The sequence below is a fragment of the Beauveria bassiana genome (assembly GCF_000280675.1).
Source record: "Beauveria bassiana ARSEF 2860 unplaced genomic scaffold BBA_S00005, whole genome shotgun sequence".
In the NCBI taxonomy this organism is placed as follows: Eukaryota; Fungi; Ascomycota; class Sordariomycetes; order Hypocreales; family Cordycipitaceae; genus Beauveria; species Beauveria bassiana.
This window is the reverse complement of record NW_007930840.1, coordinates 1,353,675-1,367,953: the sequence shown is the minus strand read 5'-3', so window position 1 is coordinate 1,367,953 and position 14,279 is coordinate 1,353,675. Positions and strand designations below refer to the sequence as shown.

The 14,279-nt window shown below is 51.9% G+C and overlaps 5 protein-coding genes across 5 annotated transcripts; 3 read left to right on the top strand and 2 right to left on the bottom strand.

Annotated features, from left to right (window-relative positions):
• Positions 1 to 1,808: 1,808 nt before the first annotated feature.
• On the top strand, positions 1,809 to 2,344 carry BBA_02707 (uncharacterized protein; the record flags this gene model as incomplete). The annotated part of the gene is made up of 3 exons (XM_008597804.1): positions 1,809 to 2,071; positions 2,170 to 2,282; positions 2,319 to 2,344. 3 exons carry the CDS (start codon positions 1,809 to 1,811, stop codon positions 2,342 to 2,344), a joined length of 402 nt encoding a protein of 133 aa, XP_008596026.1.
• Positions 2,345 to 2,712: 368 nt separating this feature from the next.
• On the bottom strand, positions 2,713 to 4,130 carry BBA_02706 (triose-phosphate transporter; the record flags this gene model as incomplete). The annotated part of the gene is made up of 4 exons (XM_008597803.1): positions 2,713 to 3,731; positions 3,800 to 3,805; positions 3,875 to 3,942; positions 4,036 to 4,130. The coding sequence occupies 4 exons, from the start codon at positions 4,128 to 4,130 to the stop codon at positions 2,713 to 2,715; spliced, it is 1,188 nt and encodes a 395-aa protein (XP_008596025.1).
• Positions 4,131 to 6,018: 1,888 nt separating this feature from the next.
• BBA_02705 (ubiquitin carboxyl-terminal hydrolase) lies at positions 6,019 to 8,304 on the bottom strand (the record flags this gene model as incomplete). Its single annotated transcript, XM_008597802.1, has 1 exon — positions 6,019 to 8,304. The coding sequence occupies one exon, from the start codon at positions 8,302 to 8,304 to the stop codon at positions 6,019 to 6,021; it is 2,286 nt and encodes a 761-aa protein (XP_008596024.1).
• An 826-nt stretch (positions 8,305 to 9,130) lies between these two features.
• Positions 9,131 to 10,533, top strand: BBA_02704 (trimethyllysine hydroxylase; the record flags this gene model as incomplete). The annotated part of the gene is made up of 7 exons (XM_008597801.1): positions 9,131 to 9,214; positions 9,263 to 9,323; positions 9,373 to 9,460; positions 9,519 to 9,630; positions 9,677 to 10,274; positions 10,326 to 10,397; positions 10,448 to 10,533. The coding sequence occupies 7 exons, from the start codon at positions 9,131 to 9,133 to the stop codon at positions 10,531 to 10,533; spliced, it is 1,101 nt and encodes a 366-aa protein (XP_008596023.1).
• Positions 10,534 to 11,907: 1,374 nt separating this feature from the next.
• Positions 11,908 to 13,861, top strand: BBA_02703 (calcineurin-like phosphoesterase; the record flags this gene model as incomplete). The annotated part of the gene is made up of 4 exons (XM_008597800.1): positions 11,908 to 12,067; positions 12,214 to 12,803; positions 12,868 to 13,781; positions 13,834 to 13,861. 4 exons carry the CDS (start codon positions 11,908 to 11,910, stop codon positions 13,859 to 13,861), a joined length of 1,692 nt encoding a protein of 563 aa, XP_008596022.1.
• Between the last annotated feature and the right edge of the window lie 418 nt (positions 13,862 to 14,279).

The following is a 14,279-nucleotide window of genomic DNA, read 5'->3' as shown; positions in this document are numbered from 1 at the left end:
ATGTTTCGTTCTGACAGGTCAGTTGAGTTGCCAAAGACACCGACTGTGTCCGAGTCAAGGCTGCCCTTGCCAGGACAGCTTGAAGAGCCACTGAATCACGTATAGGTTGCAATTCGTAGGGCCGATTCCACTTCCGCTCGGATAACTCAGTGGTAGAGTACGGGATTGCAGCGAGTATGAATCCACGATTCATGGCAAGTCATCCTGAAGTCGCCGGTTCGATCCCGGCTCCGAGCTTTAAAATGTCTTGCATCGTTAATTTTTTTGCTCTTGTGCGCGAGAGTGGGTGAAGGGCGGAGCTGGGACGCGCTGGGGCGAGCTGGCAGATGGGCTGGGTGGGGGGTTTGGTCCTTGGCTGCAGTGCGCAACAAAGACTTCCGGCGAGGATGCGGCTGTAAATAGATGCTGGCCGGCCTTTTATTCTCTTTTTATCTCTATCGGAGACGCGTTTGCTGGGACGAAAGAGCTACTGTCGACGACTTCATTTTCTTGCTCGAGAGTACTGTGTGCTGCACGGGTCGTGTCAAAATCTGGGGTCAACAAGCTGGGCTGTCTAGCTTCCTTGAATTGGGGGATGGAGGAAGCGGCTTGAGAGGTCTGCATGCTTCTGTGCGTTTTCAAGGTCACCAAAACGTACAGAACCCGAGCGTAAGCAATCTTGCACTTCAATAAACGGTGAAATTTGATAATGAACGCTATCAGAAAATTACTGTCGTTGTAAGCCCTTCATCTTTTCGATTCCGAGTGCTGCTGGAGTTGGCAGTGGCTGGTAGGCTCTTTGGCATGTACCAAAGTGTTCACGTACAAACCAAATCAGACAAGAGAATTAGGATGCGTAGCTAAACAAAGCCCTTGTGTTTGAACTCTAAAATATTCTCCCAAGGTGGCAGATACTTTTGGTTTTTATGCTTTTTCGCCGCAACCATATACATCCGGCCTTGCGGGCTAGTCCCAAGCCTTTATAAGCTATCTTTAGGAAGTCGAAAGCAAGCTCGGATAACTCAGTGGTAGAGTACGGGATTGCAGCCAAGTGGGTAACCACCAGCAAGTCATCCTGAAGTCGTCGGTTCGATCCCGGCTCCGAGCTTACCATTATTTTTTGCCATCGTCCCTTTGTTAGTCTTTTTTTTTTTTTTTTTGTTTTTGGCCAACAGTAACTTATATAATGCACATCAAAGAGCCGAGCATTTGATGCCCACGTAGCCATTGTAGTAGTTCTGATTCGCAAATGATATATATATATATACGCATATATATCTACCTAATTTCGATCTTCTTCCCCCACGCCCTTGCCTAGTCTTAGCCAACGACCACGCCGAGTCAAGAAGTTACCAACCAGCCCATCCATCACCAAGCGATGCTTTTTAATCACCCTGCTAGATATGCTGCAGCATTTCCTCTCGATTGCAAAACGCTCGAGGCGCACTAGCAATCCTTTTACAGCAGATATATGAAACCCAGTAATAACCTGCAAGCTCAGACCAAGTATGCGCTGGAAATCCCATGCCGAGCTAACAACGCGATGCAACTCTACCAAAGCCCATCTGCAGCTCACACGACCACCCTTCGAGATATTGATGCCTTGACAGAACTTGATGCAGCTAGTCCATCTTCCATTTCTCTTGATTCCTGCAGCTTCTCTCCCCCCCTTTCTACGCAAAAGATCGGCCCGATGGACCTAGGGTATAAAGCTCTCTCGCTTCCTTCTTTATAAGACATGATAGATCCCCAAAGTCGCCGCCCCCCATCTTTGTGAGAAAACCTTTTTTGCGCGTTGCTCCCTCCAAAACCCCATCATCCATCAAGCGATGATGCTCTTTTGCACAATTCTCCTGCTTGCCGCCGGCCTGACCGCCGCCACATCCGTGCAACGCGCCGCCGGCTGCTCAGGCTTCGCCGGCACCTGCGGCCGGGCCTTTGCGCGCAACGGCACGTCGGGCCGGCCCGACGCCGACATGGCCGTCTACGCGACGTACTGCCTCGACATAGCGGGCGAGCGGCACTACAACCCGGCGGTGCGTATCAACGACTGCTTAGGAAATGCGTTTGGGCGTCTGACGGGCGGAAAGGGGTAGGTGTTATTTGTTATTATTTTGTCTTCTTTTTCGCCTTGTTTGTTCTTTGGACGAGATTTGAAAAAATAAAAATAACAATGACATTTTGTTTCAGGTTCGCGTATAGCTGCCGTGACTTTGGCATCGATCCCATCGGGACGCCCAACGTCTTCAAGGCGACGTGCGCTGATGGTGGCGGCCACGATAAGCAGACGGAAATCAATCTAAGTAAGTCTCCGTCTCCTCTGTCGTTTTTCTTGACAGCCGTCATGGCGGTCAAGACCCTCTGAAATGTCCAATGAAGAAAAGTCTGCGGCTAATTGGATTGGTGTAGATGAGATACTGTGCAACCTCAACGGCGAGCTGTCTTGCAGTCAATAATTTTTCATGGTGGCCATATAGTTTCTGGTCTCAATCATATTCCATCAATTTAGCCGTGCGTAGGGATCTATTCTTTTGGTCTCAATCACATTTCGTCATATTAGCCGTGTATAGGGATTCTACTTCTTTTTCTTTTTGTTTCGATACATCGCTTGTTTGCACATCCAGAAATTGCCCAAGAAGACACCAAAAATACATAAAACGCCGCAATTAAACACCAAAAGTCGGAAAATGTAGATAGTGATGAGATTGTCTTGCTTGCTGACATTACAGTCGTCTAATTGGCGCCTAATGAGGTGGTTGGCATGCCAGTGGGCACCGCATTCACCCACCCGTAGAGGACAGCCAGGACAAACAAGAGCCCCAAGACGGCGCTACCGAGAACAATGTAGCGCCTGGTGAGCAAGCCGCCGCGAACACCGTCGGGAGAGCCAGGCACAGCGCCGTACGAGTTGAAGGTGGCGGAAATGTAGGCGAAGGAGTTGTTGTAAACCTTGAGGGTACCGTCGTAGCCGAGTGAGTAGTATGAGAGGCCGAGAAGAGCAATGCCGTAGCCAACGGCCTGGAGCAGGGTGATGGGCGTCTTCCAGATGACGACGGAGACGGCAACGAGAAGAATAGCCTTGAGAATGCCGGTCAGGGTGAGGACGAGTCCAGAGGTCTTGCCAATGAGAAAGACGCTAGCAATGTTCAACATAAAGGCGACGCTTGCGTTGAGGAAGAGCATGGTGAAGCCAGTGTTGACGAGATCGTCGTACTTGAAGGTGGGGATTTCGGTAAAGAGGGCAACAAAGATGTTGAAAAAGGCGCAGACGGGGGCATAGTAGTAGAGAGCGACCAGAGGGTCCATCTTCATGCCCTCGGCGGTGAGCATGACCTGGATCATGACGAGGCGAACAGCCTCAAAGATGATGCCGAGCATCTGGTAGATGAAGCCAATGAGAGAAAAGTTGATTTCGCCAAAGCTTGCGACAGCGACACCGATGACAATGACGAGAATGTTGATAAACTTGGCAAGGTTGGGCTCGGCAACGCCAAAGGCCCACGACGTGAAGAGGACGGCGACGGGGGAGCCGGCCTTGAGCATCTGGGTAAAGGCGACGGAGAGATAGAGGTAGACGAGGTTGGAGAAGACGAGGGAGCCGGTATAGAGAATGCCAATGGGGACAATGGTACGGATGTACATGCGACCGTTGATGGGCAGCGACTTGCGGCTCTCGAGGAGAGAGGTGGTGCGGGCGAGTATCTGGGTGGCACCCGTGGCAAATATGAGATGCCAGCATGTGAGGATGATGGCTGTGATGAGTTAGCAAAAGTTGAGAGGAGGCGCATCGGCGAGGCGCGCGCGCAAAGGGAAGACGTACGGTATCCTAGAGACAAAGGTTAGCAAGAGACACGAAGGGGGAAAAGGGCGACGCGACTGAGGCGCGCAAACGTACGGAAGCCGGCCGTGTCGAGCAGCCATTTGTTGAAGAGAATGGTAGCATTGGAGAAGAGTATCCAGTTCCTGAAGAAATGTGCGTGTTAGTGCCGCGCGTGCAGAAGACGACGATCTGGCGATCCGGGACAAGGAGGGGGGGGGGAGGGACGAGCAGCGTACAGGATGAAGAGCGAGGGGTGGAGGCCGGAAGCAGCCGGCGGGGCGGGCGTCTTTTCCACCGTGGGAAGCGACGAGTCGCCAGATGAACGAGCCATAATGCGTAGAAAATGGTGATAGCGAGGTCAAAGAGCGAAGAGAAGCGGAAGAGAGACGAGGCTGGCGTCGGGAGCGACGCGGGGAGCGTGTTGTAATGATGGCAGCCGATGGGCTGTGTGACGATGATGTGCGTGGTGGCCCAGCTTTTTTCTTTTTTTTTCGTCGGTTGTCGATCGTGTTGCAAGACAATGATCTATGTGGCGAGTAAAAACTGACGTGAGAGTTCGGAATCAAAGAGTAAGAGGTCGTGGAAAAGTCTCGAGGTACAGAAAAATGAATGTATAGAGGAACGAATGGATAAAGTAGAAAAGGAGAAGAGACTGGCGGCGCGCGAAAAAAGGCAAGGGCTAGGTGAAAAAGATTGCCGCGATTCGTTAGCAGGCCCAAATGGCAAGGGAGGGGAGGCGTGGGAGGGACTTGAGGCTGGGGCCGACGGGCAAGGCTGTGTGGCGTCTGTTCTCCCCCTTGTATCGAGGCGAGGGTGTGAGGGGTCGTTTATGTGAAGTTCAATCTTGGCAGCAACATGTAAGACTTTTACTTGGAAGATTGTCTATTGTATACCGGGAAAACGGCTGAATTTCTTTGTATTTATCCCATGTCTTCCAAGCGCCTTGTCGTGATCCGTCTCACGTAGAGAACTGCAGCAGCTGTATGCTCTAGCGGGGCGCCGCCTGATGAATGGGTGGCATGAGAGGTTCTGGTGGAGACGCAGAGACCTTGTAGGTAGGGCCCTTCAGCTACTTGTTGGACCCAAACTTCAGTTCATGATGTACCCTTTTCTGCCCTTTTCAGCCCTAGGGACAGCGCAGCAAGGAAAGCAAACCTAGTCAAGATGGTCAATGTGTTGTTTGACATGCTCTTTTTGTGTCTCATATTCCGGTTGCACCATTGATGGCTGGAACTCCGAGCGCTGCAACAGGCACCTTTCATCGGCATGGCCGGCAAAGCACGCGATACGACGTCGTCTCTGACCTAAAAAAATGGTCCCCTATGCGCATCCCCTGTATGCATCCCCTGTACGCAGTGAATAGCCGCTTGCCCCACGTTAGCTGGGTTATGCAACTTCATGCACACGGCATCTGTAATCTAAAAAAGAAGGCAACTTACGAGTTTATTCAAGAGGAGCAGCTAGAAAGGGAAAAGGGCAGATGAATGTCTTCTGGGCCTTTTGTTCTCGTCGAATTGAATCTCCACGTCTCGATCACCGTCATTAATCGACGCCGGTCCTCGACTCCTCCTGCCCCTGAACCTGGCCCAGACCCCTTCCGCTAAAAGACACTAGTTGCCTGCATCTGCCCCCACGTGGGAAATGCCAATACACTTGACGGCAAATCATGACACATCATCCCTTGGCGTCTGGTCTGCGTTTTGACTCTTTTTTCTTTCTTCTAGCCCCGTCCCTCAGCGATCTCAACTACAAAAAATACAATAAAGAAATCTACCGGCATTCCTTCCGTCGCCCTTCGTGCGCCTTCTAGTTATTATTGTTAATACAGAGGGCTTATTACAAATGCTGGGGCGCACGTCATTTTATGCGACGAGTCGAGCAATCCTGTTCGCGCGCGTCGTGATTCATGACTCGAAATTTGTCTTTGTAATTAAATGAGCGCACTCCATCTGGCGCGGCGGCGCGCTTCGACTTAGCCGGAATCTTCCGCGCCGAAAGGCGAAAAGCGAGAAGCAGGAAAAATAAGTCTGACATGAGACGTGGGCATTTCTTATGCTATGCTCACTGCCTCAATTCCCAAATCAACAAACAACTCCTTCATACTTGGGCACACAGTCTATTTACTTTATACATGCCCAGACTGTCTGGTCAAAACGCCTGCTATATATACTCCCAAGTGAATGCTCCAATGCCAACCTCATCAACAATGCCCACCTGCGTCAGGCTTTGCCGCTATCTGACAGATCGCTGTCCGAGAGTGATATCGACTCGGCCGTCCCCACTGTCGTATTATCCGTCTCCGTTGCGCTGCTATCCGACTGATCATCGTCGGCGTCCGTCTCCGTCGCCGCCGTAGACACGGCCGACGTCATGGTGCGCGCCGCCTCGCCCTCTGACTTGAGCTCTGGCGGCGAGTCGAGAGTCGTCATCTCGTAGTGCACGCTCGTCGGCAGACGGGACTCGGCGTCCTGCATCTCGTCTTCCTCGGCATCGAGAACCATGCTAGGGTCGACGCATTCGTAAAAGAGCATAAAGACGCCTGGCGCTAGCGACATGACTATGTCATCGCTCACTTTGGTCACATTATGATCGCTAAGTCGCCACCAAGTCGGCTCGCTGCCCGCGCTAGCCTCGCTTGGGTTCTCACCCTGAGCTGCGGCATCGCCGTCTGTGTCAGTAAAACCCTCGTTGTCTGCCTCTGAAGCACCAGTCTCAGACCTAGCCTCTCCACCTTGCTCACTAGGTTCGTCTGACTGCTTGGCTACCATTCTGGGCTCGGACACCTTCCCTTCTGCTGGCTTCTCCTCTGGTACTGGTACTGTTGATCCTTGTGTTGTGTCTTCTGCTGTAGCTCCCGCAGCTTCGCTGGCAGCTCGACTACTCGGCGCAGACCTCGGGTACTTGCGGTAGCATATGTAGTGGCCGTTTTCGTGCCGCCCGTAGTGTGTCACCGCTGCACGCAGCTCGTAAATCGGCCCAGAGAGCCGCGACTGGCTGCCGTCCCCCGCAATCAAAGAAGCCATCGAACCCGTAGGCCACAGCTCCTCGCTCTCGGCGCTGCCAGTCTTGCCGCCCGAACTGCCCAGGCACCACGGCCCGAGATCCAAAGTCATGGGAAACTGCACGGGGGCCGAGTTTTTAATCATGTCAAATGTCGCTGGATCAAACACAGACCGATTCATGTGTACAACCAGAGACTGCGGTGGCCGCCCAATCACGATCTGTTTCGTCTTGGTCGTCGTCACCTTGCTCTTTGGTGAGATTTTGCAGGCCTCGTGGAGTGTCTTTTCGTCGAAATCGTCCTCCTCCAACGCAGCATTGACAGCCTCCAGGCGTTGTGTCGGGTCAGCGAATTGTGCTTCTGGTATATTGCTCTCCTTCATCTTCTTCAAGAGACTTGTCAAAAGGCTCTGCGTTTTCAGAAGAGTGCACTTGGGGCACTCGACACCTTCGATTGCCTCAACCTTGGTATAAGCATCTAGACGCTCATAGAGATCATGCTGATGCTTCTCCAGACCAAGGCTAAGGGTAAGACAGTTGAAAGGAATCATGGAAATGCCGTCCGAGTGGCCACATCGAATGCAGGCTACTCTTTGTGCGAGTAGACCCTCAAGCGGGTTCCGGATCAGCTTCATCTCAGACAATCTGGAGGTTGCGTATCCGCTATCATCACTGTGTTCACTGGGCGTCGCATCGTCCTTGGTCGGTGCGCCGCTTTCCAGCCCACGCTGTGGTCGACTCTCCTGCACTGCCGTGGTCACGCCCCGTTCTATGTCGTCCAAGATTTTGGAGTAATATTCTTGCGCATCTTGTTGCGTCCATGTACTCATTGATTTCAGAATCCTTGGCGTCCACAATGTTTGTCCATTGTTTCCAAAATCGTTCAAATCGGTAATCAGTGTTTGTAGTGTCTGAGCCACACTGCTGTTGGATTGCTCCGCATTCAAATTCTCGAGGCACGTCGACAAAAATTTCGGCATCGAGTCGAGAGACGACAGTCCTTGCAAGATGCTGTTCTGGTAACACGAATTATCGATATTGCCTAGCCCCGGTGGCCGATCTGATTGTGTCTTGATGCCAAAGACATTCCCCGTGGCTGACAGCGCTCGGCTTCTCGCCTTCAAGACTGACGCCATCATGCCTCCAGGACGGTCCAGACCTATTATGCGACGCATCGCATCGCTCTTGGCTGTATGTGTGCTGCCGTCATTCATTGATTGTGACGGGTTGACCCAGCTGTCGAGAGCAAAGATCAGACGAGCAGGTAAGATGAAGATGAGCGCTTCGAGAAGTATATTGCCGGCCGATGTGACGACGGCGTCGAGGGTTGTTTCCTGGCCATACGATCGGTAGAATATTGTAGCCACCAGGACAAGCAGCGAGATGCTCCAGCCTGACCAGTGAAACTTTTGCCAGAGCGTCTCGCTCGTCGTCGAAAGTAGTCGGCGGTGCGCCGCCACGCGATCGTTGTAAAAGTTGACGAGCTGCTCGTCTTCGGAGTTCATGCTGCAGATGGGGAGCCGCCCCGGCAGATCAAGGGATTAAGCGCTCCGCTCAATGGTGCCTTGGTCGAAAGCGCACAGATGGCTAGAGCTGTAATGCCATGACCGGGTTGCGCTGGGCTAAGGGGGAACTCGCCAGCGCTCGCAGTGTCTTTTTTTTTTTTTTGAGTGTTTAGTGCTGCAAAAGATGTTGGTAAGCTGGCTGGTAGTGTTTTTGGCCCTGTTATTGTGTGAAATCATTCGATAGCATAGTTGCCATCACTCGACTTGTCCTCCCTGAAAAGAAAGTTGCGACGTCAGAGCTTTTGCAGCCTGCGCCGCCTTGTGGCGCCGCCTGCTGATTCTGGCGCTGCTCTCACGTGCGGGCGTGCGTCGTGTGGCGTTGTTCAGACGCCATCAGCAAACGGCTTTCTCCGGCAGCCCACCTCTTCCATCAATCCGGGGTAAGTGACGACAAAGCTTCGAGACATCAATTCATTTGAAAAGATTCGAAAATGAAAACCAGCTTGCTAGGTGCAACTCGGGCCATACGGTAAAGGCTCAAGCCAACCGCCCTAAGAATTGCTGCTGACTACCTATTTCAAGTCCAAGGGCCACTCTTACACGAAGCTTGGTTCCGGCACCTGCCTCGGGCATTCGGCCCAGCAGAAGATGGTACTCGACGGTGCTGGAATCCAACGCGCGAGGGTTGCTTTTGAGAAGTGCTGAATCTGGCCAACAAGTCAACACACTTCTGTAAGTATACTTGAAAATCTACATCTTCTTGGCTGATTAGTATCTAGCTCAAAGTTCTGGCTTCGGTGGGTTGCGCCGAAGGTGCGTTGCCAGCATGCTAACACAAACTAGCGATAATTGCCGCTGCAATAAGTGCGTCAATCAAGATACTATGCAGAGAAATTATGATACTTTTGGAGTGAGAAAGCTTCTCGCTTTGGTGGTAATGCAGTACTGACAAACTCAGATCCCAGCAGAGATTGAGCCCGCGGAGATCTCGCCCAAAACCGACGGAGTAGAAATCACATGTATGCGACAAGAAGAAGTTTGATGTCCGAAAAAAGCTAACTGATTTAGGGAACGACTCGCATAAAAGTTACTATCCTTGGTCTTGGTTTTATGAAACCTTGACTGCTAGCACAAACAATCGCCCGCTGGCACAAAAGTAGGCTTGCCTGGTCCGCATAGAGAACAACGAGTGACGAAACCCTGACATTTCGCAGCGAAAAGAAACTTTGGAGTGCCAGCATTGAAAGCAACCCTCCAGAAGTCAATTTTGAATCTATCGTAGGATCCAAGAACTTGACTGGTCTCGCCGACCTAACGGACAAAATCGTGAGCCCTAGCTAGAACCCGTATTGAGCGCGGCTAATACCTGCAGCGCACATATGGCCTCTGCTTCGTGACCAACACTCCGGCTACACCGGAAGCCTCTGAAAAGTTGTTACAGACCATTGGACCTATCCGAAATACACACTACGGTGGCTTCTACGACTTTGTCCCTGATCTTGCCTTGGCTGACACGGCGTACACGAACCTGGCGCTCGCGGCTCACACGGACACGACGTACTTTACAGAGCCTGCTGGTCTGCAAGCCTTTCATCTGCTCTCTCACGCGCCTCCTCCGAAACAGCGACCCGAAGACGCTCTGGGGGGCCAGTCGCTGCTCGTGGACGGCTTCCATGCCGCGAGGGTGCTGGAGCAGGAGTCGCCCGAGGACTACGAGACGTTGCGCCGGGTCAAGGTGCCGTGGCACGCGAGCGGCAATCAAGGCGTAGCGATTGCGCCAGACCGAGCGTATCCGGTGATTGAGGGGGGTTCCACATTGCGCAGGATTCGCTGGAACAACGACGACCGAGGCGTGATCCCGCTGGATGTCGACGTCAATGCGTGGTACAGGGCGGCGCGCAAATGGAATGAGATTCTGACGCGCAAAGAGAACGAGTACTGGTTCCAGCTTACACCTGGACGGATGCTGAGTAGGTTGGCGTTTTGGGATGTATCCGGGATGTGTAGCTAATTGCCAGCAGTCTTTGACAACTGGAGGGTTCTCCACGGAAGAAGCGCATTCGAGGGCCTTAGACGCATCTGCGGCGGCTACAGTAAGTGCCAGAAAATCCGAAAAACTTGAGGGATATGCTAATCGCTCTAGTCAATCGAGATGATTTTATCTCTAGATGGAAGACCTCCAACTTTGAGAGAGAAGAGGTCATCTCTCACAACATGCAGCTGCGATGAGTACAGGTATAAGTAATTAGGGAGGCTTCAACGCCAGTGGCTATAGAATCTTGACGGTGACCAGAATGCTCAAGGGTACAAGTAAATGCATTTAGACAGTGCCATTCTATTTATGGAATAAACAAGGAGCATGCTGTGTTCTTGGCGTCTTGCTTCAAGGTGGCGATGCAGCGGTGGTAATTAAACATGGAGGCGCAGCGTTGTGGCACAGATTTGGTGATATTTGTAGCCCGTGGAATTGCCATGGATGAGGCAATCGACTTGCTTGCTCTTATTAGGTAGTCATAGTGGCTCAACCCCGTTGCGATTTGTGACGTACCTAACTGTAGAAAAATGGCGACGGAATAGGTGGTGGTGTGATATGAGCTCTCTGGACAGGCGAGGTAACTTGGGGGCGGACATGAGAATGGAGTGACGATCCAGGCTGTCGGAATTTCAAAGCCAAAGATCAATAAGAAAACGGGAGTTCTGGAGAAATCAGAGCAAATTTCTGCAATATTCACGATTGTTTCTTGTTTAATTCCGCATATCAACTGCTCTGTTGCAAGGGAGTTGGCTAGGTTGTTAGGTTTGGGCACCTCGTGTCTTGGAACCTATCTGGGTAGGAGTGGGGCACGAGCTGCCTCTTTGGCGCGGGGCAACGAGAAAAGGTGATGCAGGGGACTCGGCAGTGAACAATTGAATACAGTGTGAGACATGAATGAAAAGTTTGAAAGTCTGATAATTGTCGAAGTATTCTCTGATCAGAGATCTGATTTGAGGAATAAAGTAATGGCCAAGCTGGAAGAAACCCCGGGCAACTTGCAGCTTACACATTGAATGAGGGATTCATTGATTGGGCAAACACGCAACCGTCTGTGCGACAGGTACTCATACACTGTGTTAGTACTGATTCAGTACGTCCGTACCTACTGTGGGTGTACGGAGGAGCAAATCCAACTTTGCCTCATCCACCCGCCTTGCAATCTGGATCCGCCACCCACCACGAGCTGCCCATCTTTTCCATCTTGTCATCCTCTCTGCAGCTTAAAACCTCTTCGCCACGGACCCCTGCCTTATCATCTTGCATCACCTCGATTCGGCTCGTCTTCGCTCAACCCCGACCTCCTCCCGAAACCTGCCAGCGAGCGCCCTCTGCTGCCTCAATCTGCTCGAAGCCGCTCTTGGACCTGACCAACGTACCAGCGCACATGCTTTAGCTCTACTCTGCTCTGCCAACCCCAGCCCCTCACCGCCAAGAAAAATTGCGGCTATTCGATCTTGCGATCACGACCTTTTGCGACGCGCTTCTCTTCTCTCCAGCCAATAGCAATTCCGTTGGTACCTGCCTGATTTCTTCTACGTCTCTGTCGGCCACCGCCCACCGCCGCAGCCATGGATCCGGAGCGCGCCACCCCCGAGGACCGTCGCAACCAGCAGGTTGATAATGCTATTCGCGCCATACAGCAGAAGAAGCCTGTCCCCGAGATTGATTTTACAATCCACACCATGGAAGACGGCACCCAAGTTAACACCATGGAGCGTGTTTGCAAAGGTATGTCAACTCCTGCTACTGCGCAGTTTCAGGCTGCGTACGTCACACGTCGTCAACCACATAGCGTTGCGCGACAGACTCTTCTCAATAGTCATAATCTGCGCACCGCCTGCCTCATCATGCTGATCAAGTCGTCCTCCATGCAGACGTGCAAGCACCAGCCACCTCCAAGCCTACAGATGAACAATTCTTCTCAGACAGCACCCGTACCAAGCCCGACATTCACTTTCTCAAGCAGCACTTTTACCGCGAGGGTCGTTTGACCGACGAGCAGGCTCTCTTCATTCTCAAGACCGGCGCCGACGTCTTGCGCGCAGAACCCAATCTGCTCGAGATGGATGCCCCCATCACCGTCTGCGGTGACGTCCATGGCCAGTACTACGATCTGATGAAGCTCTTCGAGGTCGGTGGCGACCCTGCCGAGACGCGCTACCTCTTCCTCGGCGATTACGTCGACCGTGGCTACTTTTCCATTGAGTGTGTTTTGTACCTGTGGTCGCTCAAGATTCACTACCCCAAAACCCTCTGGCTGCTGCGCGGCAACCACGAGTGCCGCCACTTGACCGACTACTTTACCTTTAAGCTAGAGTGCAAGCACAAATACTCCGAAGCCATTTACGAGGCCTGCATCGAGGCTTTTTGCTGCCTTCCTCTAGCTGCTGTCATGAACAAGCAGTTTCTCTGTATTCACGGAGGTCTTAGCCCTGAACTGCACACTCTGGATGATTTGAGAAATGTACGAGATGTTATCTCCTCCAATAGGCCATGATGAGGCGTTTTGCTAACCAACCCCTCCTCAGATTGATCGATTCAGAGAGCCTCCTACGCAGGGTCTCATGTGCGACATTCTCTGGGCTGACCCTCTTGAAGACTTTGGACAGGAAAAGACGAGCGACTATTTTTTGCATAACCACGTACGAGGATGCTCATACTTTTTTTCATACCCTGCAGCATGCGCCTTTCTCGAGAAGAACAATTTGCTGTCCGTCATCCGCGCACACGAAGCCCAGGACGCCGGCTATCGAATGTACCGCAAGACCAAGACGACTGGCTTCCCTAGTGTCATGACCATTTTTTCCGCACCCAACTACCTCGACGTGTATAATAACAAGGCCGCGGTCCTCAAGTACGAAAACAACGTCATGAATATCCGCCAATTCAACTGCACACCGCACCCTTACTGGCTACCCAACTTTATGGACGTCTTTACCTGGTCGCTACCCTTTGTCGGAGAAAAGATTACAGACATGTTGATTGCCATTCTCAGCACGTGTTCTGAAGAGGAACTTAGAGAGGAGACGCCCTCGTCGACCTCGCCGGGCGGCGTGTCGCCACCTGTCGTCGCGACGCCCGACGACCCCAACTCGATTGAATTCAAGCGCCGAGCGATCAAAAACAAGATTCTCGCCATTGGTCGTATGTCACGAGTGTTTCAGGTCCTGCGCGAGGAGGCGGAGCGTGTCACAGAGCTCAAAACAGTCGCTGGCGGCCGTTTGCCTGCGGGTACTCTGATGCTGGGTGCCGAGGGCATCAAAAATGCCATCAGCTCCTTTGAGGATGCCAAGAAGGTGGATCTGCAAAACGAGCACCTGCCTCCTAGCCAAGAAGAAGTTACCAGACACCAGTCAGAGGAGAGAAATATTGCGATGCAAAAGGCTGTGCACGACGCCGACAATGACAAGAAGCTACATCAACTGTCGAGAAGGCTGAGCACGTACGTTGTCGACTTTGCTGTTGAAAATGACATGACTAACTCAGAATCATAGAGACCGCAAGCCCGCCTCCCGCTCGTAGACCAACACATGTAGCGCAAGCCATGTAATGTCGGACACTCACTTAAATCCGGAGCATAAGGCATCATTCGGCACTTGGTATACACACAGGTTTTAATTGTCGTCTGAATGAGCCAGTATGTCAGCCCTGTTGCGAAGCGAATTTGTGCGAATTTGCGCGAATCAAGGTATATACCAAGAGAGAAGCATGACGAATTCAGAGAAGAGACGTTATATAAGCAGTGACGAGTATAAAATCCTCCCATGATGGCAATGTCTGGAAACATTGTCTAGATGAAAATACGGCTCTGGGCTATATAGTTTTACCGAGCATATATGAGTACGATGAAGATTTATGATGCAGTCATTCCAGTTTTGGAGAAGCAAGGGCGCGATTGACCACGGACGGGGAGGTTATGGCGGGATGCCAAGTTCTCCAG